The sequence below is a fragment of the Lithobates pipiens genome, unplaced genomic scaffold (assembly GCF_037356315.1).
Source record: "Lithobates pipiens isolate NorthernLeopardFrog02 unplaced genomic scaffold, aLitPip1_a1.2 Scaffold_18, whole genome shotgun sequence".
Taxonomy (NCBI): Eukaryota; Metazoa; Chordata; class Amphibia; order Anura; family Ranidae; genus Lithobates; species Lithobates pipiens.
In genome coordinates this window covers 294,004,923-294,030,234 of record NW_027507758.1, presented here as the reverse complement: position 1 = coordinate 294,030,234, position 25,312 = coordinate 294,004,923, and the positions used below count along the sequence as shown (strand labels likewise).

At 41.8% G+C, this 25,312-nt stretch overlaps 1 protein-coding gene across 1 annotated transcript in view; it reads right to left on the bottom strand.

The window, feature by feature from the left end:
- CD164 (CD164 molecule) overlaps positions 1–25,312 on the bottom strand; it is a 67,584-nt gene that overhangs the window by 12,738 nt on the left and 29,534 nt on the right. Inside the window, exons 2-6 of the mRNA XM_077487142.1 lie at positions 12,922–12,993; positions 8,039–8,098; positions 7,498–7,533; positions 2,391–2,462; positions 753–809 (exon numbers count right to left, since the gene is read on the bottom strand). Coding sequence (XP_077343268.1) covers positions 753–809; positions 2,391–2,462; positions 7,498–7,533; positions 8,039–8,098; positions 12,922–12,993 — 297 coding nt within the window. The remainder of the gene's footprint in view (positions 1–752; positions 810–2,390; positions 2,463–7,497; positions 7,534–8,038; positions 8,099–12,921; positions 12,994–25,312) is intronic.

The following is a 25,312-nucleotide window of genomic DNA, read 5'->3' as shown; positions in this document are numbered from 1 at the left end:
CAAAAGAAGGTTATATTCCGACGATGTGACCCAGGAAGGTCAAAACGTTGGTCACCCCTGTCTTAGACTTTGCAGGAATACTTTCCTCTTGCTAATGATCCGGCCCCCCACGGTGATCACAAATGCTGCAATTCTGTTATCCACTCAATGTGCAATTTAATCAAAGTGAATGGGCAAACGATGAAATAGGCATAACCTCTTTTTCAATCAATTTGGAGTCAATTTAGAACAGAGTCTATCAAACTGAGCCAATCGTCCAAGCAATAAAATGATCTATCACGTTGCATGGATTGGCTGCACTGAGATTCTTTGCTCATAAATTTGATCAGATTTTGATAAGAATATGAGACTGCATAAAGAAGACAGATGTAATTGCTTGTTATTTACAACCACATCTTCTGACTCTTGATCAAAAACCACTTCCTTGTGTGGAAATATGCATTCAGTGAATTCCTCCCTCCCTTTGATAAAGAGCACTCCCCAAAACACCCATTAACCCCAGCTACCTTAGGCAAGGACTAAACACCAAGTTTTCCTGCAAAGAGCAGTGCGATACTGTTATACAGTTATTTACACTGCTCAATGCGGAACGATACAATTAAAGCAGCCTAAGACCTGTGCACAGATATATAACCAGAATGTCAGAAGTCAGTCACAAAGAATCAAAAAAGCCATCATAAAAAAGATGAAAAAAGAAACATCAGTAGTAGGTTGTAAACGTTCAGTGCATTTCTTGAATTTTTAAGACTTACTTGTAGAGATTTTAGAAGTGGTTGATGCAGGAACTAAAGTGGTGTTTTCAGTCGGGGCTGGTTAAAAGAAAATATACCATATTATAATATAAATATATATTTGAGAATTAAAGAAATCTAAAAGACAGTTTGCAAAAATCATGCCCTTTGCTACAATGTGTAAGATGTGATGCATTCTCTGTACCCCCACACCCTTTTACAGCTGGGTTTCTCTTTAGCCACTGATAATGCACGGTATTACATCTTAGAGATGCTGGGAAAGAGCTAAGAGTGTACCCTGCACAGTACCTATGCATACATACCGGGTAAACATAAAATAAAAAGGAAAGAGCGTCTTTGCGTGAAATACTTCCTAGCAATACGTTATTGGGTGCAATTCAGCTTTACGATACATATTTAGTGTTTCCAGACAAGAGCCAGAGAGTTGTCCAATTGCTTCTAATCGCTGCTTGAAGTGTGCTAAAAGCTTTGTCAATACTTTCTGCACACACTGCTTTTATAATAATATCTGAGCTATGCCTGAAACAGAGTCTGGCCTAAATGGGCAGACTGATGGGCTCCTGATAGCCCACCCCCCAAACCCACCCCCTCACCTTTGAGTTTACCTGCCCTTCCTGGTATAGGAGTAGGTGGGAGGGGGGAGGAGGTTGGGAACATGCAAGCTCCTCTCATGAAGCAATGCCTGAGTCTCATTCACCCTGCATAAGCTCCACCAACATCTGACACAGGGTTAGGACTACAGGAGCAACAAACACTTGAAACCTTAAAACACAAAAACAGACATTTGGTATTTATAGTAACGCTGCACTGCTGTGCATTTTATAAATGTACAATTAAAGTACATCTCCAGCCAAACATATTAATGTGTGAAATGTCAATGTTTAGAACCTCTGTCAGGTTTTTATTGCTGTCGGCCCTCCATTCCCTCAAAAAGTTGGTGGAAGTCCCACCATAGACACGCATCACTATAACATGAGGTATACAGCAAATGTTTGAACCCAAGCCATTTTGCTGCGTTTCCTTATTACAGGTTGTTGAGTATTCTGAAAAGGGTGACATTTAGACTCACTTTCTGTTTAAATTATGACTATCAGAAGAGAATGTTTTGGGGCCCTTTAACACTCTTTGTGCAGCCCCAGGGCCTATTTAGAGACTAATCTCCGTTGCTCCTTTGCCCTGCTATAGTAGTGATGTCTTGAAGTTTTATGTAAAAAGTCCCCAGGCCACAAGTCCCTGACCATCGCCTGCATCAATTCATTAGCCTTTGGCTATATCTGTTGTGCGTCTGCTGTCTCAAACATTGATATGTATAAGCAATCCTTTCGTTGGCTATACTTATGGCCCACCATATCAAGAAAGTTGCCAACCACTGCTTTAGGCATTCTCTATATTGTAGCTGTCAAGGTTGTGAAAAAGAGTTTGCTGTCACAAGAATGTTTTGAGGTGGAGAAATACCATTGGGATCACCACACCAAACATTGCAAAAGACTGAATTGGTAGTATTGCCATGGATAATAAAAAAGGAGGGTGGAGGAACAGGATTACAGTCATTCATCTGCATGCCCAAATACACAAAAAAAAAAAAAAAAAAAATTCATAAAAAGCGATCTTTAATAAATAGTGGTTACAGAAACTTACCATGTGTGCTAGTAGATGCATTAGCAGTAGTAGGTGATGTGGGAACAACAGTTGTATTTGCTGTTGGGACCGCTACAAAGTGAAAAGTCAGACACAGGCTGCCATTAGAAACACTTCAAAACTATACAGGCCTACAGGACTGTCTTTTTTTTTTTTAACACTCAAATCCTTATTGAGGTATATACAGTGAGGAAACCACTTATTTGAACTCTTGCAGATTTTGTAAGTTTGCTCACTTTTTAATTTTTATCATATCATCCATATCATTTTATCAATAAAAAAACCTTGAAAAAACAATACAAAATGGAATAAATTGAGTTGCAGTTCAGTGAATAAAATAAGTATTTGATCCCCAACCAAAATGCGACTTCGTATTTGGTGGAGAACCCCTTGTTGGCAAGCACAGAAGTAAGACGTTTCTTGTAGTTGGTTAATAGGTTTGCACACATCTCAGGAAGGATGTTGGTCCACTCTTTACAGATCTTCTCAAAATCCTTAACGTTTCTTGGCTGTCATACGGCAACTCAAAGTTTCAGCTCCCTCCATAAATTTTCTACAGGATAGGCTAGGTCACTCCATGACCTTAATGTGCATCTTCTTGGGCCACTCCTTTGTTGTCTTGGCGGTATGTTTTGGCTCATTGTCATGCTGGAAGACCCATCCATGACCCATCTTTAGTGTTCTTTAGGGAAGAAGGTTCTCAGCCAAGATTTTACAATGCATGGCCCCATCCATTTGCCGCTCAATGCGGCAAAGTCGACCTGTACCTTTAGAAGAGAAACAGCCCCAAAACATAAAGGTATCCACCTCTGTGCTCGACTGTAGGGATGGCGCTCTTAAGAGTTCCATCTCTGAATCATATAGATGTTCGTTGGCAAACTTCAGAAGGGTCTGTACATGTACCTTCTTGAGAAGGGGGACCTTGTGGGTGCTGCAGAATTTCAATCCATGGCGGTGTATTGTGTTACCGATGGTGGTTTGTTTGGCGACTGCGGTCCCAACTGCCTTGAGATCATTCACAAGCTCCTCCCGGGCAGTTCTGGGCTGATCCCTCACTATTTTCATGATCATCCTTAACCCATGAGGCAAAAACTTGCATGGAGCTCCAGACCGAGGACGATTGATGGTTATTTTGTATTTCTTCCCAGAGATTCTGTGGACAAGAGCCTTTTATACACAACACGTTGTTAGGAGTACCTTCTTAAATTGACAGGCATTATTGTAGGTTGGTAGGGATCAAATATTTATTTTACTTACTGAACTGCAATTCAGTTTATAACATTTGTATCGTGTTTTTGCTGGCTTTTTGGTTGATATTCTGTCTCTCTCATTTAAAATACACCTATGATAATTATAGACCCTTTAGTTCTTTGTAAGTGGGCAAACTTACAAAATCTGCAGGGGATCAAATAATTACTTTTCCTACTGTGTGTGTAATATATTATACACACATACATACACAAATCGTGCAAACATTTGAGGCAGCCTTGGAAAGAAAAAAAGCTGTAAATTAAGAATGCTTTCAGAAATAGAAGTGTTAATTGTTTCAAAATATTTGCCAACAGACAAAATGGAAAGGAGGAAAGTCAATGAACAGAAGAGAAATCTAAATCAAAATTTGGTGCGACCAACTATTGCCTTCAAAAACAGAATCAACTCTTCTAGGTATGCTTGTACACAGTTTTTGAAGCAACTCGGCAGGTAGGTTGTTCCAAACATATTGGAAAACCAACCTCAGATCGTCTGTGGATGTAGGCTGCCTCAGATTCTTCTCTCTCCCCATGTAATCCCAACAAGACGCAATGTTCAGATTGGACTCTGAACTATCACTTCCAGGATACCTTGTTCTTCTTTACACTGAAAATAGCTCTTAACGACATGTTTGGGGTCATTGTCCTGCTGCAGAATATATTTGGGGCCAATCACACGCCTCCCTGATGGTATGGAATGATGGATAAGTATCTGCTAGTTTTTTTTCAGCATTAAGGACACCACTGATCCTGACCAAATCTCCAACTCCATTTGTAGAAATGCAGCCTCAAACTTGTAAGGTACCTCCACCATGCTTCTTTGTTGCCTGCAAACACTTACTGTACCGCTCTTCAGCTAATAAACTGCCTCCTGCTACAGCCAAATATTCCACATTTTGACTCCTCAGTCTAGAGCACCTGCTGCCATTTTTCTGCATAGTTGAGTCACTTAGCCCCGTTTCCAAGTCGGAAATATGTATTTTAACCACAATTCTTTCATGAAGGCTACTTCTGGCCAGAATTTTTCAAAGAGTAGATGAATGTACCAGGATCCCACAGTTCTGTGCTGATGGGACTGCTAAGCGTCTTCCGATGTTGAAGGGAAGGAAGCATGACGTGTCTTTCATTTGCTGCATTACGTTTTCTCACTCGGGTTTTAAGCCGCCTAAACAGCTGTTTCTCTTTCAGTTAATGACTGTTTCAACCTACATATGAAATTGATGGTCATTAAAACCTGCTTGGTAGAATTACTCATTCATACATCTGACGCTAATCCTACAAAATCCCTGACTTTGTGCAAGTGTTCAAAGTGTGCAAGTGTAAAAACTGATGCTGGCTTTAAGGCAAAGGGGTAGTCACAACAAATATTGATTTGATTTAGATTTTAATTTTGTTACTTTGCATTTTGTAACAATTAAAATTGATTTTTGAAGGCATTACTTTTTTTAGCTTACATTTCTTCACACCTGCCAAAACTTTTGCACAATAATATTATTTACACCAACACACATTTTAAAAGGAGATGATGCACAGAGGGATCCTGGGAGACAAATTTTAGCAATACAAAGTAGTATTTTTAAAATAAGTTAATATTTTCCAGTGTCACCATTTAGGTTAATCATGAAAGGACTACATATGTATATGAGATTTATACCATTCATAGGAAGAAACAGGCACTGGATCCAGCCAAATCGATTTAAAAAGAAAAAAGGTTGTATGGCACTGGCAGGGCAGCACATTGGAGATCTCGGGACTGGGGATTCAAATATTTCTCCACGGGAGAATCTCACAGGGGTTTCCATAAAGTGATTCTGTCCGTTAACCACCCGAGTATCAGCCAGTATGTACCCCTTCATTATCAGACCGTTTTTAGTGCTGCAACAGTTTGACTGACAAATAATCCATGTAACACTGTATCCTAATGCATTCTTTTTTATCTATTTTTGAGACAGATAAAACCATCTTTGGTTACTTAACCACCTCCCACTGCACATATACGGCCGGGTGGGTGCTTCCTCCTGAGTGGACGTTCAAGAATGTCCCTCAGGAGGGGGAATCACACGCATACTTGCGCAATGGCGCACTCTCCCGATGCGCTCGTGTCAACCGGACACGGCACATCGCCGATCGGCAGGAGGGTTCTGTGATTGGCCCTCCTGATCACATGACAGTTGTGTCTAATCACAGTCATCATGTGATGTAAATAGACAGCCGGTTGCTTGGCGATTGGCTCTCCTCTCCTTACACAGAAGTTGTCGGTGAGGAGAGGAGAGCGGATCGCTGAAGCCAGCTGGTGATCAGCGAGTATGAGCTGTTTTTACAGCTTTTTACACACTGATCCGACCCAGTGTCTCCAAAATAGTGTCCCCAAAACACCGTCCCCACACAGTAAAAATCATATGTCCCAATGATCATCTGCATACATCTGTCCGTCATCACACAAACCAATTATTATACACTTAACAGGTTTTTTTTTTTTTTTTTAACCAAAGACATGCAACAGAATACATTTTGGCTTTAAATGATGACATTTGATTTTATTGGATTTCTTTTAAAACAGAAAGTAGAAAATAGTTTTTTTTAAATTTCAGTTTTTTTCCGCTTGTTTCGCAAAAAATAAACAGAGTTGTGAATACCACCAAAAGAAAAATATTTGTGTGAACAAAATGATAAAAATTTAATTTGGGTACAGTGTTGCATGACCGTGCAGTTCTTCTTGAAAGCGCAAGGGCGCTTAAAGCTGAAAATTGGCCTAGGAAGGAAAGGGACGAAAGTACCCAAAGCAGAACTTCACCCAAAGAAGGGAAGCACTGCTCTTCCTTCTCTTCATTTACATTTGGCAACATTTCCTTCTTTCGCCCCTGCGATCCGAGGTGAAAGTGCGCCCCCCCCCCCCTTCCCTAGCGGGTGCCGGCCAATGGATATCAGCTGGCACCCACTGATTGACGAGGAAAGACACAGAACAGAGCTCTAATGTGTAAACAAGGCAGAGTTCGGGTCTGTCAGCAGCGATGTGATGGACATTCTTTGACTGCAATGCAGGCAATAAAATCCATCACAGCCCTTAGTAAAAACATCACACATAGTACACAAAAACACTTGTTAGGCACGTGTAACCCTTTGATCGCCCTAGATGTTTAATCCCTTCCTAGTCATTCGCATAGCGACAGTGCATATTTTCAGCACCGATCACTGTGTTAGTGTCAAAAGTGGTAGTGTCAGACTGTTCGCCGCAAAACCGCAGTCCAGCTATAAGTCGCTGATATTAACAGTATGTATATATATATATATATATATATATATATATATATATATATATATATATATATATATATATATATATATATATATATATATAATAAAAAAACAAACGTTGCTTACATCTGCTTCAGTTGTGGTCTGTGCAGTGATGAAGAACAATTGACTCATTCATGTATTAGTTCCTTTCTCCTTTGTTGTCAGGGGAAAGCTCAGAGATAGGAACAATGTAAATACATAAAGTTTACACCAGGTGATTGCAGCGATTGGTCTCTCTTCATGACCAAAATCACAGCAATCCCAAAGTACAGAGAGGCTCGGATCAGCTCTGTCCACGGTGTCTGAAGGAAGCCGTCTAAGGATGACTTTGTTGACAGGCATTAGGGAGCACAATGGCCGTTCCGACAGCACTTTATCAAGTACGGTTTATAAACAGCACTGGGTAAATAACCTTACACCTCTTCACCGTTTAAAGATGTACAGCGGTAGTGAAGCAGTTAACCTAGTACTTAAGAGGGGGGGGGGGGGGTCAGGAGAACCTTTATTAGCACGAGGATTTATCTTTACACAACACTGTTTTAGAAAGCTGCTTGTTTTACCTGTTGTTTCAACTGTAGCTGGTGTCCCCGTGGGACCTACAAAAAGGCAAAAAATAGTAAAATGTAGACTTTATCTTACCAATACAAATATTTTTAAAACATTGAACCCTAAAGTGATGGCATTTCTTACTTTCTTCCCAAAAAATAAAAACAATTTTTTTAAATGAATCAAAAAAAAAAAAAAAAAAAAAAAAAAAGTTAACAATAAGTAACTTGTATACAAGTAGGAGGGGCCTTCCACTAGATGGCTACTGTTGGGTTACATATTGGATATAGAGCACCAATACAGAGGACTACTGACCACACTGTCTGGCATCCCTAATAAGCACAATCATATCTGTAGAGGAAGCTGAACATCAGATACGTTCTCACACTAACTGTACTTGAAATTGCAGAAGACATATTACCATGTAAACTGCATCAGCTGTCCAGTGCTAACAGTGAAAATGCTCTTTCATGCTAAATACACAATATTGGAGGTTTTTAGATGTAATACAGCAATTAAGTACAGCTTTGATCACAAACAAGTAGGGTACAGTACCTTCACATGGCTTTGTCGTGCAGTTGTTAAATAAAGTTTTGTTCTTACATTCCGCAGTACCTTAAAAAAAAAAATATATAAATAAACACACACCACACAAACCCATTAAACAATTATTTTCATTGCATGTTATACATATAATTTAAAACACGGTCCTTGCATAGTGCAATTCAATAATCAAGCTAATTCCCTCCATTTTATTATTGGCTTTAAAGACCAAGTCTACCTTTTGCAAAAAAATAAAAATAAATAAAAAAACACCACGAACAAAAAACAAAAACACCACAGCACCCATATTTTCAACGAGAGTCTGCCAAGACCTGTGACCATGATCATTGGATTGTGGGTGCCATGTCAGGCTCCTGCAGACTCTTCTCTAGCTCCCTGTCTGCATCAAGGTACAGACTTTCCATTAGAGGGCTGGAGGAAGTGTCAATGGACTACGAGTAATCACCATACCAGTGTTCCATTGAGAAGTCCTGTCTGCTGTGGTTCAACATGGCAGTTGTAGTTTATTCATTCACAGATCTCTGGGAAGAATGAAAACAGCTGTGTTGGCAGAGCAACCCACACACTGTCAGAAAGGAGCCAGTTTGGAGGTGGGGTCTGCTTGCAACCATGTATAGCCACTTCCACATAAAAGAGCATCGCCAGCTGTTGATACAGAGATGATGCCCGTACCTGCAGGCATCATCTCTATACAACCATTTAAACCCTAGGTTGTGATATGATGTCCACCCATGGGGAAAGTGGTTATGCAGCATTTAGTCTGTTTTTAAACTACCCTTCAATGCCTGCCATGAATATTACAATGGGAACCACACACTAGAGCAGTAGCAATGTGTTGTTTTACAAATGAAGCAGAAAGTCACTTTCATGAGGCGGAGAATCATCCGGGGCAAGACACGGAGTGTCCAGCCACGACCCCCATCGTTTTTCAAATTTATCAGGGCAACCTCTATGCTGATATACAATTTTTTCCATTCTCAGCGTATTACCAACAGTGGTGGTCCACTCCCGGACCGATGGAGGTGAGTCCGATTTCCAGTGGAGCATTATCAACCTGCGGGCAGCAAAGAGCGCCCTGGTCAAGGCCTCTCTAGTATGCGATTCCCACTCCAACTCATCCAGCAAGTTCAAAATGCAACACCGAGGATCCCAGGGGACTGACACCCGAAACACCGTAATCAGGGTGCCAGTCACCCCTCTCCAATAAACATGAAGTTTGGGGCATCGCCACAGCATGTGTATTAAGTCTCCGTGATCCCTTTCACATCTGGTACATACCGGTGTCGGTGTAAGACCCATAGAGTGTAGCCTATGGGGAGTATAGTAAATTCTCAGTATGGCGTACAATTGTGTAAGTCTGTGCGTCACGTTCAGCGAGCATATTGCCACCGATTGCAACACTTCCTCCCACTGCTCATCCTCCAGGGGCCCCACATCTAATTCCCATTTCCTTTTAACCGTCAGGGGGTGTTTCAACAAAAATCTGCTTAAAAGTGTAGCGTAACTCTGCGAGATAAATCCTTTCGAGTTTTCGGCTGATTTAAGCTGGGAAACAAGAGGCAGTCCCTCCAGCTGCCAATCCGAAACCTTTGATTGGGCTAGAAAGGCATGCCTAAGTTGCATATAATAAAAGTACATATGTGCCGGGAGTTGATATCTTGCTCTCAGGGTATCAAAGGGTAACAGTTTACCATTACTGACTGTGTAAGATAAAACACCCCCCTCCTCTGCCACCTCTCCTTGTGCTGTAGCTTTGCTAATTCAGTATACGACTCATTAGCCCATATAGGGCTATATTCACAAATTCCCGTTGCTCCCTGCAAATATTTGGTTTTGTTCCATATTTTCTGTATTAAATTATATGTGGGGAAACTTTTTTGGGGGGGTTTGCCGAAGGCCAGGGCTTCCAAGGCGGTCGGAACAGATCTCCCACCCACTGTGTGCAACATAATAACCTCAGAAGCACTGGGGACTCTGCCATTGGGGTCACCCTCAGGGACCATAGTGCCTATCAAATGTTGTAGTTGAGAGGCTAAATAGTATAGCCAGGGGTTCGGCAGCACACATCCGCCGTCCCCCTTCGGGCGTTGGAGATGCTCTAATTTAATCCTAGGGGGGGTCGGCCTTTCCATATTAGCTCGCGGAATATTGAGTTTACTATCCTAAAGGTCTTCAATGGGATTCCCACTGAAGAGTTGTGTAACATGTATAATAGTAACGCTTTTTAAGCACGTGCTGTGAACACCATAGGTGTGTTTGTGGCACATTTGCAGCAGCAAAACCGCACTGTCTTATAGGTGCCATTAATAATGGAGCCTGAACCTGTGTTTTGTGATTATAGTGCATTTTGGAGATTGCAGGCAGAATCGTAGCAATTTTGCTGCAATCCCAAAACACCCAGGTGTGAATGACACCTTAGTCCCGGTTCACACTGAAGTGATTCGGATCAGATGCAACCCGCAAGGCATAGATTCACGGTTGTGCATAGAAATGGCTGAAAGGTAGTTTTGTAGAGGATATGATGAACAGCAGTTCTAGCATATGAAGGCAGATTGAAAAAAAAATGCAGCAGTACTAAAATTCCCATTGAACAAAAAGGGAATTTACAATTGCATCCCTGAATTGCACCTGAACAACAACTTTTGACAATCGCACTGAAAACTGACATGGAAATCGCACCACATAAAAGTAAACCCTGCTTCTTGACAGCAAGGCTAAAATGTAAAAGTAAAAAAACAAAAATACACACACCCCACGTGCCCATAATTTACCGAGCATTGGGCAACATACCGTATATACTCGAGTATAGGCCGACCCGAATATAAGCCGAGGCCCCCAATTTACCCCCAAAAAAACTGGCAAACTTATTGACTCGTGTATAAGCCGAGGGTGAGACATGCCTGTCCATCCCTGTGTGTGTGTCCATCCATCCATCCATCCATCCATCCCTGTGTGTGTGTGTGTGTCCATCCATCCATCCATCCCTGTGTGTGTGTGTCTCCATCCATCCATCCATCCCTGTGTGTGTCCATGTGTGTGTGTGTCCGTGTGTGTGTGTGTGTCCGTGTGTGTGTGTGTGTGTGTGTGTGTGTGTGTGTGTGTGTGTGTGTGTCCAGCCTACCTGTGTCCCGAGCCTCCGTCCCGTGCCTTGCCTCCTTCCCGTGCCGTGCCTTGCCTCCTTGCCTCCGTCCCGTGCCGTGCCTTGCCTCCGTCCCGTGTCGTGTCGTGCCTTGCCTCCGTCCCGTCCCGTGCCGTGCCGTGCCTTGCCTTGCCTCCGTCCCGTGCCTTGCCAGGATCGCCTCGGCGGCCATTCTAAAATTCAAAAGCCCCGCCTCCGCCTGTGATAGGCGGAACACTGAATTTCCCAGCAGCCTGTGTTCCGCCTATCACCGATATCGTCTCATCCTCGTACTACGGACGAGGATGAGACGATGTCCGTGATAGGCGGAACACAGGCTGCTGGGAAATTCAGTGTTCCGCCTATCACAGGCGGAGGCGGAGAAGGAGGCGCGGCTTTCAAATTGTAGTATGTCCGCCGTCTGTCTGCTCGATACGCTGATCGAGCAGTCAGACGGCGATGACTCGAGTATAAGCCGAGGGGGGCACTTTCAGCCTCAAAAAAGAGGCTGAAAATCTCGGCTTATACTCGAGTATATACGGTAACAATCTCTCCTTCTATGAAATATATAAATACAGAGAAGGAGAGAGGGGTAAAACCTCAATATAAGAAGGTAAGATTTTATCAGAGAGAGGACCATCACCTAAGCATACTAGCAAAATCTGAAGCCATCTGGAAGTGGTAGGTTTATATAGAGGAATGTCTCTACAGTTTGTATTTGCCAGTGTGCAATCACCAGAAGGCAGCTGCATATAACCCAGTCATTATGATTATATAAAATCTCTGTCCTTTACTGTACAGCTAAGAAAATAAAAAATATGGCCTTTTCAACAAGGGTGCCGCAACAAAAGCACCAAAAAAACAAAACAAAAAAAATGCTCAAACTAAGGTAGGCAGTTAAATATATTAAAGCGGAGTTTCATCCAAAAGAGAAGCTCTACTTATTTGGGGGGGGGGGGGTTGCCTGGTTTTGACAGGTACCCACTCCCATTTCCAGCTGATTTCACAGCAGGGAGGTCAGAAGGAGGTTTCCCAAACCCCCCCCCCTTGTCCCACCGCTGGGCCATTCAAAAAGTGCAGGGCGCTTTGCGCATGCGCAGTAGGGAACCAGCTGTAAAGCTGCAAGGCTTCACTGCTGGCTTCCCTTAGTGAAGATGGGGATGGCAGCACAGGACAGCCGATTGAAAAAATTGGCTGGGGTGAAGACACGGCTGGATTCGTGGACAGGTAAATGTCCTAATATTCAAAAAAGTCAGCAGCTACAGTATTTGTAGCTGCCAACATTTATTTTTTTCTAAAAAAAGGAGCCCAGAGCTCTGCTTCAAATATTCAAACGCTCAAGTTTTTTTGTTTTTTGTAACAGCAGTGGCAGTCTTGAGCCTTGAGTACATACTGCTCACATTTCTACAGGTACCAGGTAACTTAGTCACAATCTACTGACCACAGAACTCTGCCTCCCATTCTACATTTTAGGGCTTGTTCACATCAGGTGTGGTGTTTGAATGCATGAGAAATTGTGGGTTTTCCCACTGCACAAAAAAGCGCTGCCTTTTGCAGGCCATTAATTCTTAAAATAAATATTCGCTGGTGTGCACGAACGGACCTCCTGGTGTGCCCAAGATTGTGCAGAAATCTAAAGGGTGCATTGACTGCAAAGAAGATGTTTCTCAATTTAGTCCAATGGCCGAGTTACCCTTATTATTATGCAGTTTATTTCTATAATTTATAATCATATGCTAAATTTAGTTTTACTTACCATTGTTGCAGGTTAGCCAGGCACAACCATCTACCAATGCGCACTCAGTACAGTTCTTTGAATCACAGGAATCTGCAAAGATATTTAAATATGCAATATTAACATATCAAAGAATACAATTAAAAATAGTTTTCATTTTTTTGTTTTATGTATAATTATAAAAAAGCATCTTCTACATGGCTTCATTCAATATATTACTTTTCAAATAGATTTTAGAATTCAAAAATATCTAAACAGATCATGATCCTACAATAAAAAATTGGCATAATTCCCCAAAGTACACTAGTTGCTTATTATATATAAAAATATATATATATATATATATATATATATATATATATATATATATATATATATATATATATATATATATATATATATATATATATATATATATATATATATATATATATATATACACACACACACACACACACATACACAATCTCACAAAATAGAGTTCACCCCTCTCATTTTTGTAGATATTTTATTATATCTTTTCATGTGACAACACTGAAGAAATGACACTTTGCTACAATGTAAAGTAGTGAGTGCACAGCTTGTATAGCAGTGTAAATTTGCTGTCTCCTCAAAACAACTCATAGCCATTAAAGTCCAAACCGCTGGCAAAAAAAAAAAAAAAAAAAAAAAAAAAAAAAAAAAAAAAGGAGAGAGAGTACACCCTTAAGTGAAAATGTCCAAATTGGGTCCAAAGTGTCAATATTTTGTGTGGCCACCGTTATTTTCCAGCACGGCCTTAACCCTCTTGGGCATGGAGTTCACCAGAGCATCACAGGTTGCCACTGGAATCCTCTTCCACTCCTCCATGATGTCATCACAGAACTGGTGGATGTTAGAGACCTTGCGCTCCTCCATCTTCCGTTTGAGGATGCCCCACAGATACTCAATAGGGTTTAGGTCTGGAGACATGCTTGGCCAGTCCATCACCTTTACCCTCAGCTTCTTTAGCAAGGCAATGATCATCTTGGAGGTGTGTTTGGGGTCATTATGTTGGAATACTGCCCTGCTGCGGTCTATGAAGGGATCATGCTCTGTTTTATTATGTCACAGTACATGTTAGAGCTGCATGATTCTGGCCAAAATGAGAATCAAGATTTTTTTTGCTTAGAATAAAAAAAGATCACGATTCTCGCAACGTAAAATCTTTCGTATTATGCAATAAATAAATAAAAATGGGCTAACTTTACTGGTTAGTTGTTTTTTATTTATTAGCCACTTAAGGACCGCCTCACGCTGATGTACGTCAGAAGAATGGCACGGCTGGGCACAAGCACGTACAGGTACGTTGCTCTTTAAGTGCCCAGCCATGAGTCACGAGCGCGCCACCGGTGTCCCACGATCGGGTCACAGAGTTGAAGAACATGGAGAGGTAAGTGTAAACAAACCTCTCCCCGTGCTTCCTACTGAGCCTGTCACTGATCGTCTGTTCCCTGTTATAGGGAAAGACGTTCAGTGATGTCAGACACCAAGCCACACCCCCTACTGTTAAAAAAAACAACAACACACACCCCTACACTGCCCCCTAGTAGTTAACCCTTCACTGCCAGTGAAATTTTTAATTGCACTGATTGCTGTATTAATGCCAATGGTCCCAAAAATGTGTCAAAATTGTCCGACCTAAAAAAATAAAAAAAAATTTTTTTTTTATCAAAATGCCATAAAACTATCCCCTATTTTGTAGACGCTATAACTTTTGCACAAACCAAACGCTTATTGCGATTTTTTTTACCAAAAATATGTAGAAGAAGAATACGCATTGGCCTAAAGTGAGGGGAAAAAAAAATTTTTTTTATATATTTTTGGGGGATATAGCAAAATGTAAAAAATTTTTTTTTCAAAGTTGTCACTTTTTTGTTTATAGCGCAAAAAATAAAAACCACAGGGGTGATCAAATTCCACCAAAAGAAAGCTCTATTTGTGGAAAAAAAAAAAAAAAAAAAGATGCCAATTTTGTTTCGGAGCCACGTCGCACGACCACACAATTGTCAGTTAAAGCGACGCAGGGCTGAATCGCAAAAAGGGGCTTGGTCCTTTAGCTGGAAAATGGTCCGGGGCTTAAAGTGGTTGTAACCCCTTACAAACCACTTTGACCTACAAGTAAGCCTAGATTAAGGCTTACCTGTAGGTCAAAGAAATATCTCCTAAACCTATACGGTTCAGGAGATATTTACCCAAAGACAGCCACCGCTGTCTACGGCGCATTTTTTTTCCCCCTTTACTTCCTCTAAGTGGTTAAAGTCATAAAAAAAGAAGAAGAAAAAAAAAAAAAAAACACAATTGCATTTGACTCTGAAAAAATAAATATTGCAACAACCATCATTTTATTCTCTAGGGCAGGGGTGCACAACCTGTGGCTCTCCAGCTGTTGCGGAACTACAAGTCCCATGAGGCATGGCAAGGCTGAAAAGTACAAGCATGACTCCCAAAAGCAGAGGCATGATGGGACTTGTACTTTCACAACAGCTGGAGAGCCACACGTTGAGTACCCCTGCCTAGGGTCTCTAATAAAATATCTCTCTCTCTCTCTCTCTATATATATCTATATATCTATCTATCTATCTACATATACATATATACACACACATACATACACGTGGGGTTCTAGCAGAAAAAGAAAAAAAAGATTTTAAACTTGAAACCAACAAATGTCAGAAAAAAAGTTTAGTGTTTAAGTGGTCAAAGTCTATTTCTTTGACAAATTGTTACAATGTTTATACTTAGTTCAACTGCTAAAGAATATTGTGATTCTTGGCAGACTGCCCTTTTTTTTTCTCCTTTTCTTTTGATGGCTGTGGCTTCAGAAGCGCAGAGAGAATTCTTTGCATAGCAAGAATCCTGAAACACTTGTCAAGATCGCAAGGGGAAAAAAATAAGAATCCCGAGAACGATTCTTGATGATTAATCGTGCAGCTCTAGTACATGTTGGCATTCATGGTTCCCTCAAACTGTAGCTCCCCAGTGTTGGCAGAACTCAAACTGTAGCTCCCCAGTGTTGCAGCCCCAGACCATGACACTCCCACCACCATGCTTGACTGTAGGCAAAACACACTTGTCTTTGTACTCCTCACCTGGTTGCCGCCACACATGCTTGACACCATTCGAACCAAGTTTATCTTGGTAACAGACCACAGGACATGGTTCCAGTAATCCTCATCTTTAGTCTGTCTGTATTCAGCAAACTGAGGGCTTTCTTCTGCATGATCTTTAGAAGAGGATTCCCTCTGGGACGACAGTCATGTAGACCGATTTTATGCAGTGTGCAGCGTATGGCCCGAGCATGGACAGGCTGACCCTCCACTCCTTCAACCTCTGCAGCAATGCTGGCTGCACTCATACATCTATTTCCCAAAGACAACCTCTGGATATGACGCTGAGCACGTGACCTCAACTTCTTTGGTCGACCAGGGCTAGGCCTGGTCTGAGTGTAACCGGTCCTGTTAAACCGCTGTATGGTCTTGGCCACCATGCTGCAGCTCAGTTTCAGGGTCTTAGCAATCTTCTTATAATCTAGGTCATCTTTATGTAAAACAATTCTTTTTTTCCAGATCCTCAGAGTTCGTTGCCATATTGAACTTCCAGTGACGAGAGAGAGAGAGAGAGAGAGAGAGAGAGAGAGAGAGAGAGAGAGAGAGAGAGAGAGAGAGAGAGAGAGAGAGAGAGAGAGAGAGAGAGAGAGAGAGAGAGAGAGAGAGAGAGAGAGAGAGAGAGAGAGAGAGAGAGAGAGAGAGAGAGAGAGAGAGAGAGAGAGAGAGAGAGAGAGAGAGAGAGAGAGAGAGAGAGAGAGAGAGAGAGAGAGAGAGAGAGAGAGAGAGAGAGAGAGAGAGAGACCACATTTCACACCTGAGACCTTGTAACACTAACAGGTCACATGACCCCGGGGAGGGAAAATGGCTAATTGGGCCCAATTTGTACATTTTCACTTGGGGTGTAATCACTTTTGTTGCCTGCTGTTTAGACATTAATGACTGTGTGTTGATTTATTTTGAGGGGACAGCAAATTTACACTGTTATACAAGCTGTACACACTCTACTTTACATTGTAGCAAAGCGTAATTTCTTCAGTGTTACATAAAAAAAAAAAAATAATTTACAAAAATACATAAAAAGGGCACATTTTTTGCAAAGTACAAATAAGGCCTGGTTCACACCTATGCAGATGCTTTTGATCCATTTCTGCAGTGCGTTTTGCACACTAATTTTTATGTGCGTTTGATGCATTTTTTAATGCTTCTGGCCAATTTGTTGTTGGGCAGAGAATAAGAAACGTGACAAAAACTCACTACGTGCTTTTCTGCAGTGCCTCCATTGAAGCCTTTAGACCCAAAAACGCACAGTTTTGCATTTAACCAGCAATTTGATGGCCAAGCTGGAATTTCATCATTCTGGGTTGACGTCAGGACATCCTCCCGGAAAGGGTCATGCGGGCGCAATCTATCACCTGCTGTGTCTACTGGACACAGCGAATGACTGATCAGCGTAATGTCCTGCTGCCGGTACCATGGGACACATAACAATTGTAAACAATGAATGGTTTTGATTTATGCCATTCATTGATATAATTGTGTTAGCTGTGATTGGTCACAGTGATCACATGGTACAGGCAAGGTCAATCACAGCCCATCTGTGCCATGTGATTGGCCACAGAAATTTAACTCAGTAAAATACTTGCTTATAGCAATGAAATAGTAGTAAAATGTCAATATGGTAACATAATGATCTGGTCATAGTGTGTTAAAAAAAGTTGCAATAACAAAAACACACACACACACACACACACACACACACACACACACACACACACACACACACACTATATGATGATGCTTTACTGCGAAGAAAAAAAAAAATAAAAAAAAAAACCCACACACACCATCTTACTACTTTGATTATCTACTTTCTAAAAATGGTAATTTGGGGGATTTGTGCTGTCCTGACAATTTTTGGCCCCAAGAAAGGAGACAGGCCATCAATATTAACCACTTGCTTACTGGGCACTTAAACACCCTTCCTGCCCAGACCAATTTTCAGCTTTCGGTGCTCTCACACTTTGAATGACAATTACTCAGTCATGCAACACTGTACCCAAATGAATTTTTTGTCCTTTTTTTCCCACAAATAGAGCTTTCTTTTGGTGGTATTTGATCACCTCTGGGGTTTTTATTTTTTGCGCTATAAATGAAAAAAGACCGAAAATTTTGAAAAAAAAAAACGCATATTTCTTTGTTTCTGTGACAGAATTATGCAAATTATTAATTTTTCTTCATAAATTTTGGCCACAATTTATACTGCTACATATCTTTGGTAAAAATAACCCAAATTAGTGGATATTATTTGGTCTTTGTGAAAGTTATAGAGTCTACAAGCTGTGGTGCGAATCGCACAAAATTGATCACATCTGATGTACTGGTGGCCTATCTCGCTTCTTGTGACCCGAACAAGTCAGGAAAGTACAAATACCCCCCAAATGACCCCTTTTTGGAAAGTAGACATTCCAAGGTGTTTAGTAAGAGGCATGGTGAGCTTTTTGATGTTGTCATTTTTTTCCCACAATTCTTTGCAAAATGAAGATTTTTCATTTTCTTTATTTTTCTCCACAAAATTGTCATTGTAATAGGTTATTTCTCTCACGTGGCATGTGTATACCACAAATGACACCCCCCAAAAAATTCTGCTACTCCTCCTGAGTATTACAATACCACATGTGTGGGACTTTTTCACAGCCTGGCCACATAGAGAGGCCCAACATGCAGGGAGCGCCATCACGTGTTCTAGAAACATAAATTACACATCTAACTTGTTGACTATTTATTACACTTTTGAAGCACCAGGACAATGACACGTGACACTGATGACAGATGGCACTGATACGTGGCAATGATGACACTTATACGTGGCACTGATGACACGTGGCACTGATGACAGATGACACTAATACGTGGCACTGATGACACGTGGCACTAATACGTGGCACTGATGACACGTGGCACTAATACGCGGCACTGATGACACGTGGCACTAATACGCGGCACTGATGACACGTGGCACTAATACGTGGCACTGATGACACGTGGCACTAATACGTGCCACCGGTGACAGATGGCACTAATACGTGGCACCAATGACGCGTGACACTGATGACAGATGGCACTGATAAGTGGCATTGATGACACGTGACACTGACAACAGATGGCACGTGACACTGACAGGTGGCACTGATGACAAATGGCACTGATACGTGGCACTGATGACAGATGGCACTATGTGGCACTAATAACACGTGGCATTGATGACAGATGCCACTTATACGTGGCACTGATGACAGATGGCACTGGGGACAAATGGCACTGACAACAGGTGGCACTGGGGACAGATAGCACTGCGGGCAGGTGGCACTGGGGTGGGGTGGATGGCACTGGGGCAGGATGGCACTGGGGGGGGTGGCACTTTTTTTTTAACTTTTTTTTTTTTTTTTTCTCTTTTGTACACTGACGGCTGCTGCAGCCGTTCTTCTCTCCCCTCTCACACGCTGTCTGTGTGAGGAGGGAGAGCGGCGCTGAGAGATGATCTCATATGTTTACATATGAGATCATCTCCCATTGGACACGCCGATCACGCTGTAAACGGCCGCTGTGATTGGCCGTTTACAGCGATCTGTGTTTGCCTGTCCCCGGGGGACACGGCAAACACAGAACTTCCGCGATGCGCGCCCGCGGCGGCGCGCATTGCGGAAGTAAACACCAGGCCGTCCAGGGACGGCCAGGCGAGGGAAGCCGCCCGCCCTAAGGCCGTCATTCGGCTATAGGGCGGGCGGGAAGCGGTTAATAGATTTTCAGATATAGAGAGATGATAAATATAGATATAGAGATATGATTTGCACCAAAGAATTTTAGCAGAATACGTTTTGGTCTAGATTTATGAAGAACAATTATTTGCAAAATTTTAAAACCAACAAAATTTTTCATAATTCAGTCTTTTTTTTTAGTTTCAAAAAAGTAAAAAACCCAGGAGGTGAATAAATACCACCAAAATAAATTTATAGTTGTGTGAACAAAATCACAATCGTCATTCAAAGCCTGACAGCGCTGAAAGTAGAAAACTGACCGAAAGCAGGAAGCGGGTAAAAGTGACTTGGGATTGAAGTGGTTAAAAAAGTCCCTGACCCTTTCCAAAAACGCAGTGGCCGAAAAAAAAAAAAAAAAAAAAAAAAAAAAAAAAAAAAAGGAGCACAGATATAGACGTGAACGTGTCCCACAGGAAACCATGTTAAGCGGACTGTGGTGTGTTTAGCAAAAAGCAACAAAAAAAAAACAAAAAACAGAACGCATAGGCATGAACCAGGCCTAACAAAAACTAACCTGAACTTGACTAACTTGCACGCTAAAGGTCTGTGGGCCTAATAAGACCTCTAGCAATATCCATGCCAGATAGGTCTCAATAAAATAATCTCATTGCTTGCATATACTTGGCCAATTGCCACTGCTCCAATGACAGACCTGGAGGTACAGTGCCTTGAAAAAGTATTCATACCCCTTGAAAATGTTAACATTTTGTCATGTTACAACTAAAAACGTAAATGTATTTTATTGGGATTTTATGTGATAGACCAACATAAAGTGGCACATAATTGTGAAGTAGAAGAGAAATGATTTTCAAATTTCTTTACAAATATATGGAAAGTGTGGCATGCATTTATATTCAGCCCCCGAGTCAATACTTTATAGAACCATTTTTCACTGCAATTACAGCTGCACGTCTTTGGGTATGACTCTACCAGCTTTGCACATCTAGAGTGACATTTTTGCCTATTTCTTTGCCAAGTAGCTCAAGCTCAGATTGGATGGAACAGTAATTTTCAAGTCTTGCCACAGATTCTCAATTGGATTTATGTCTGGACTTCAACTGGGCCATTCTAACACATGAATATGCTTTGATCTAAACCATTCCATTTTAGCCCTGGCTGTATGTTTATGGTCGTTGTCCTGCTGGAAGGTGAACCTCCGCCCCAGTCTCAAGTCTTTTTCAGACTTTCACCTAAGATTGCCCTGTATTTGCCTCCATCCATCTTCCCATAAACTCTGACCAGCTTCCCTGTCCCTGCTAAAGAAAAAAATCCCCACAACATGATGCCGCCACCACGTTTCACGTTATGTTCAGGGTGATGTGCAGTGTTAGTTTTCCACCACACAAAGTTTTGCTTTTAGGCCAAAAAAAAAAAAAAAAAAATAGGATTTTTATAAAAGCTTACTTTTTTTTTTTTTTTTTAAGTACATTACGGGACACAGAGCTATAGTAGTTACTATGTGGGTTATAGGCCACCTTCAGGTGATGGACACTGACATACCCCATGACAAAAAGTACACTCCCTATATAACCCCTCCCACTGCTGGGAGTTCCTTAGTTTTGTAGCAAAGCAATACACATGTATACCAAAGAAGGGAGGTACCTCTGTGTCCCGTGATCTACTTCAAAGAAAAGGAAGTTACAGGTAAGCTGTTATAAAAATCCTATTTTCTTATCGTACATCACAGGACACATGGCCATAGTAGTTACTATGTGGGATGTCCCATAGCAATGCCAACTGAAGGGAGGGAGACAAAGTAGGGCAATAAGAGACAAGAGGACTCATACTGCACCGAAGGAGATATCCTCATGACCTTTACCAGCTTCTATCAGGTAGATGTATGGACTGAAGACCGGGTTGCGGCCTTGCATATCTGAGCCATGGAGGCTTGGTGATGCACTGCCCAAGAAGCACCAACAGCCCTGGTGGAGCGCGCGTTAACATAGAAGGGAGGCATTTTCCTCCTTTAAACCATAAGCTTGAACAAATCGCTTCACAAATCCATTTTAAAATAGTAGATTTTCACGCTGCCTGTCCTCTTAGGACCGTCTGGCAACACACAAAAAAACAAAACAAAAAAAAAACACATCTGTTTTACAAATCTGAGTGGTCACTTTCAAATAGACCTTGACCGCTCTCACCTCAGCAAGAGAATGTAGCAACCTCTCTTTCACAGAATGAGGTTCTGGAAAAAAATGAAGGCAGAACAATATCCTGGTTCAAATGAAAATCAGACACTACCTTTGGTATGAAATTAGGATGAGGCCGCAATACAACCTCATCCTAATGAATAATCAAATATGGCTCTTTACAAAAAAAGAGCAGCCAACTCTGATATTCTTCTAGCAGAAGATATGGCAACCAAGACAATCATTTTCCTCCTCAAGAGGACAAAGAGAACATCTTGTATTGGCTCAAAAGGCTGTTTCTGAAATGCCAACAGGACTAATTTCAAGTCCCAAGGGTTCAGGGGTGACCCAACGGGAGGATTAATCCGTGTTACTTTATTCAAGGGAAAAAAGAGAACTGCGCTAACCACGAATACCCAAAATGAGTAGGGTATATATATGTGCCAGACCCAAAAAAATGGGTCTTAGTATCTTAATGTCTCTGAGACCACCTCCAAAATATAGTGCAAACCATATACAAATAAGCAAAATAACTACAAAAGCAAACCATAAATGCGTGTCAATAATGTGAATTCCCCAAACACAATATGAGTATGTCAAACTCTGTGCATATACCCCTAAAAATTAAACATAAGTGAAATATGAAAAAATATTTGCAATTTTTTTACATAAATGAACTATCAAAAAAAAAAAAAAAATTGTATTTAGAGACACTCTATATAATGTCCATATAATCATATATCAAAAGACAATAGTAGAATGTCCATATGGTAAACGAACACCAGTGAGGTAAGACTTCAAGTGAAGTACAGCAGAAAAAAACTTCAAACAGCTGAATTATAAGTGCACAAATTAAGAATCTTCTCCAAAGATGTAATGTGCTTTTCCCATCACCGAATGAGTGAATTGGCTCCTTACCAGATCCAAGCGACCCCCCGTTACAGAGGGTCACCACAGGCGACAACAGTCAAAGGAAATCCGGATAGCGCTTCCTCCTCAGACGATCCCGAATCTTTCACGCGATAGGGTTATGGACTCTACCAGAAGGTTTCAGGCACATCATGTATCTAGAGGGCATCGCAGGGCTCTCGAGGAGAAGCGGTAACTCGTTCGGCTGTATCTCTCGTCCGGTGGCGCCGGTGGTTCCCAGCGTCGCACGGCTTGGTGTAACAGCGTCAGGGAGGTCCGTTCGTCCGTTGTTATGTTGAGGGGCGCACTGCGATGACGTTTCGTTGTGGTTTACGTTGCACGCGTTCGGAGCATGCGTGCTCCTTCATCAGGCATCTGATGCCTGATGAAGGAGCACGCATGCTCCGAACGCGTGCAACGTAAACCACAACGAAACGTCATCGCAGTGCGCCCCTCAACATAACAACGAACGCCTGATGAAGGAGCACGCATGCTCCGAACGCGTGCAACGTAAACCACAACGAAACGTCATCGCAGTGCGCCCCTCAACATAACGAACGCCTGATGAAGGAGCACGCATGCTCCGAACGCGTGCAACGTAAACCACAACGAAACGTCATCGCAGTGCGCCCCTCAACATAACAACGAACGGACGAACGGACCTCCCTGACGCTGTTACACCAAGCCGTGCGACGCTGGGAACCACCGGCGCCACCGGACGAGAGATACAGCCGAACGAGTTACCGCTTCTCCTCGAGAGCCCTGCGATGCCCTCTAGATACATGATGTGCCTGAAACCTTCTGGTAGAGTCCATAACCCTATCGCGTGAAAGATTCGGGATCGTCTGAGGAGGAAGCGCTATCCGGATTTCCTTTGACTGTTGTCGCCTGTGGTGACCCTCTGTAACGGGGGGTCGCTTGGATCTGGTAAGGAGCCAATTCACTCATTCGGTGATGGGAAAAGCACATTACATCTTTGGAGAAGATTCTTAATTTGTGCACTTATAATTCAGCTGTTTGAAGTTTTTTTCTGCTGTACTTCACTTGAAGTCTTACCTCACTGGTGTTCGTTTACCATATGGACATTCTACTATTGTCTTTTGATATATGATTATATGGACATTATATAGAGTGTCTCTAAATACAAATTTTTTTTTTTTTTTGATAGTTCATTTATGTAAAAAAATTGCAAATATTTTTTCATATTTCACTTATGTTTAATTTTTAGGGGTATATGCACAGAGTTTGACATACTCATATTGTGTTTGGGGAATTCACATTATTGACACGCATTTATGGTTTGCTTTTGTAGTTATTTCGCTTATTTGTATATGGTTTGCACTATATTTTGGAGGTGGTCTCAGAGACATTAAGATACTAAGACCCATTTTTTTGGGTCTGGCACATATATATACCCTACTCATTTTGGGTATTCGTGGTTAGCGCAGTTCTCTTTTTTCTCTATTTCTGTTTGGTGTATTCTTGGTGTACATTTGAATTGCAGCTTCCGTCCAATACCATTTGTATTCCGTAGCGCAGTTTTTTTCCTTTTTTTCATTACTTTATTCAAGGGCTTACGCCCCAGAGAGTGTAAAACAAGTGGTCGTTGGAAAAAAAAAAAAAAAAAACACAAAACACAACACACTGATAAGGTCAACACCTGGCCCTTGGTAAAACTCAAGGCCAGCTTCATTTCTAATCCCATCTGTAGGAATTCAAGGATCCTACCTATGACATTTCCTGGGGTGCCAACCCCTGAATTCACACCAGGAGACCTATGCCTTCCAGACTCTATAGTATATAACTCTGGAGGCCGGCTTCCTAGCATTAACCAAAGTAGAAACAACTGAAGCTGGCAACCCACGGTCCTTCCGAATGAGGGTATCAATAGCCAAACTGTTAAATTAAGAGTTTGTAAGGTAGGATGGAATACTGGACCTTGCGAGAGAAGGTCTGGCCACAGTGTTAGGGTCCAAGGGTCCCCTACTGCCATCTTTATTATCTCGGAAAACCAAGATCTCCTGGACCACAAGAATTACCTCCTTTCGTTCTTGCTTGATTCTGCAAAGAGGGCGCGGAACAGGAGGGAACACATAGATCAGTGAAAACTGATCCCATGGAAAGAAACAAGGCATCTGTTCTGAATGCCATCAGATCCCTTGTCCTTGACACAAAGTTGACAAGCTTATTGTTGAACCTAGACGCAAAGAGATCCACATCTGGGACTGCCCATTTGACACATTGACAGAAAGATGTCCGGGTGAAGGGACCATTCTCCTGGGAACAATTGTTGATGACTCAAGTAGTCTGCTTGCCAATTCTCTATCCCTGGAATGAAAATTGCTGAGCAAGGAATGTTGTTTTCTGCCTAAGAAAGAATATGATTAATCTCTCTGGGCCACACGACTTCAAGTGCCCCCTTGGTGATTGATATAGGCCATTGCTGTGGCATTGTTGGATTAGATCCTGACAGGATAACTCCATAGTCTGA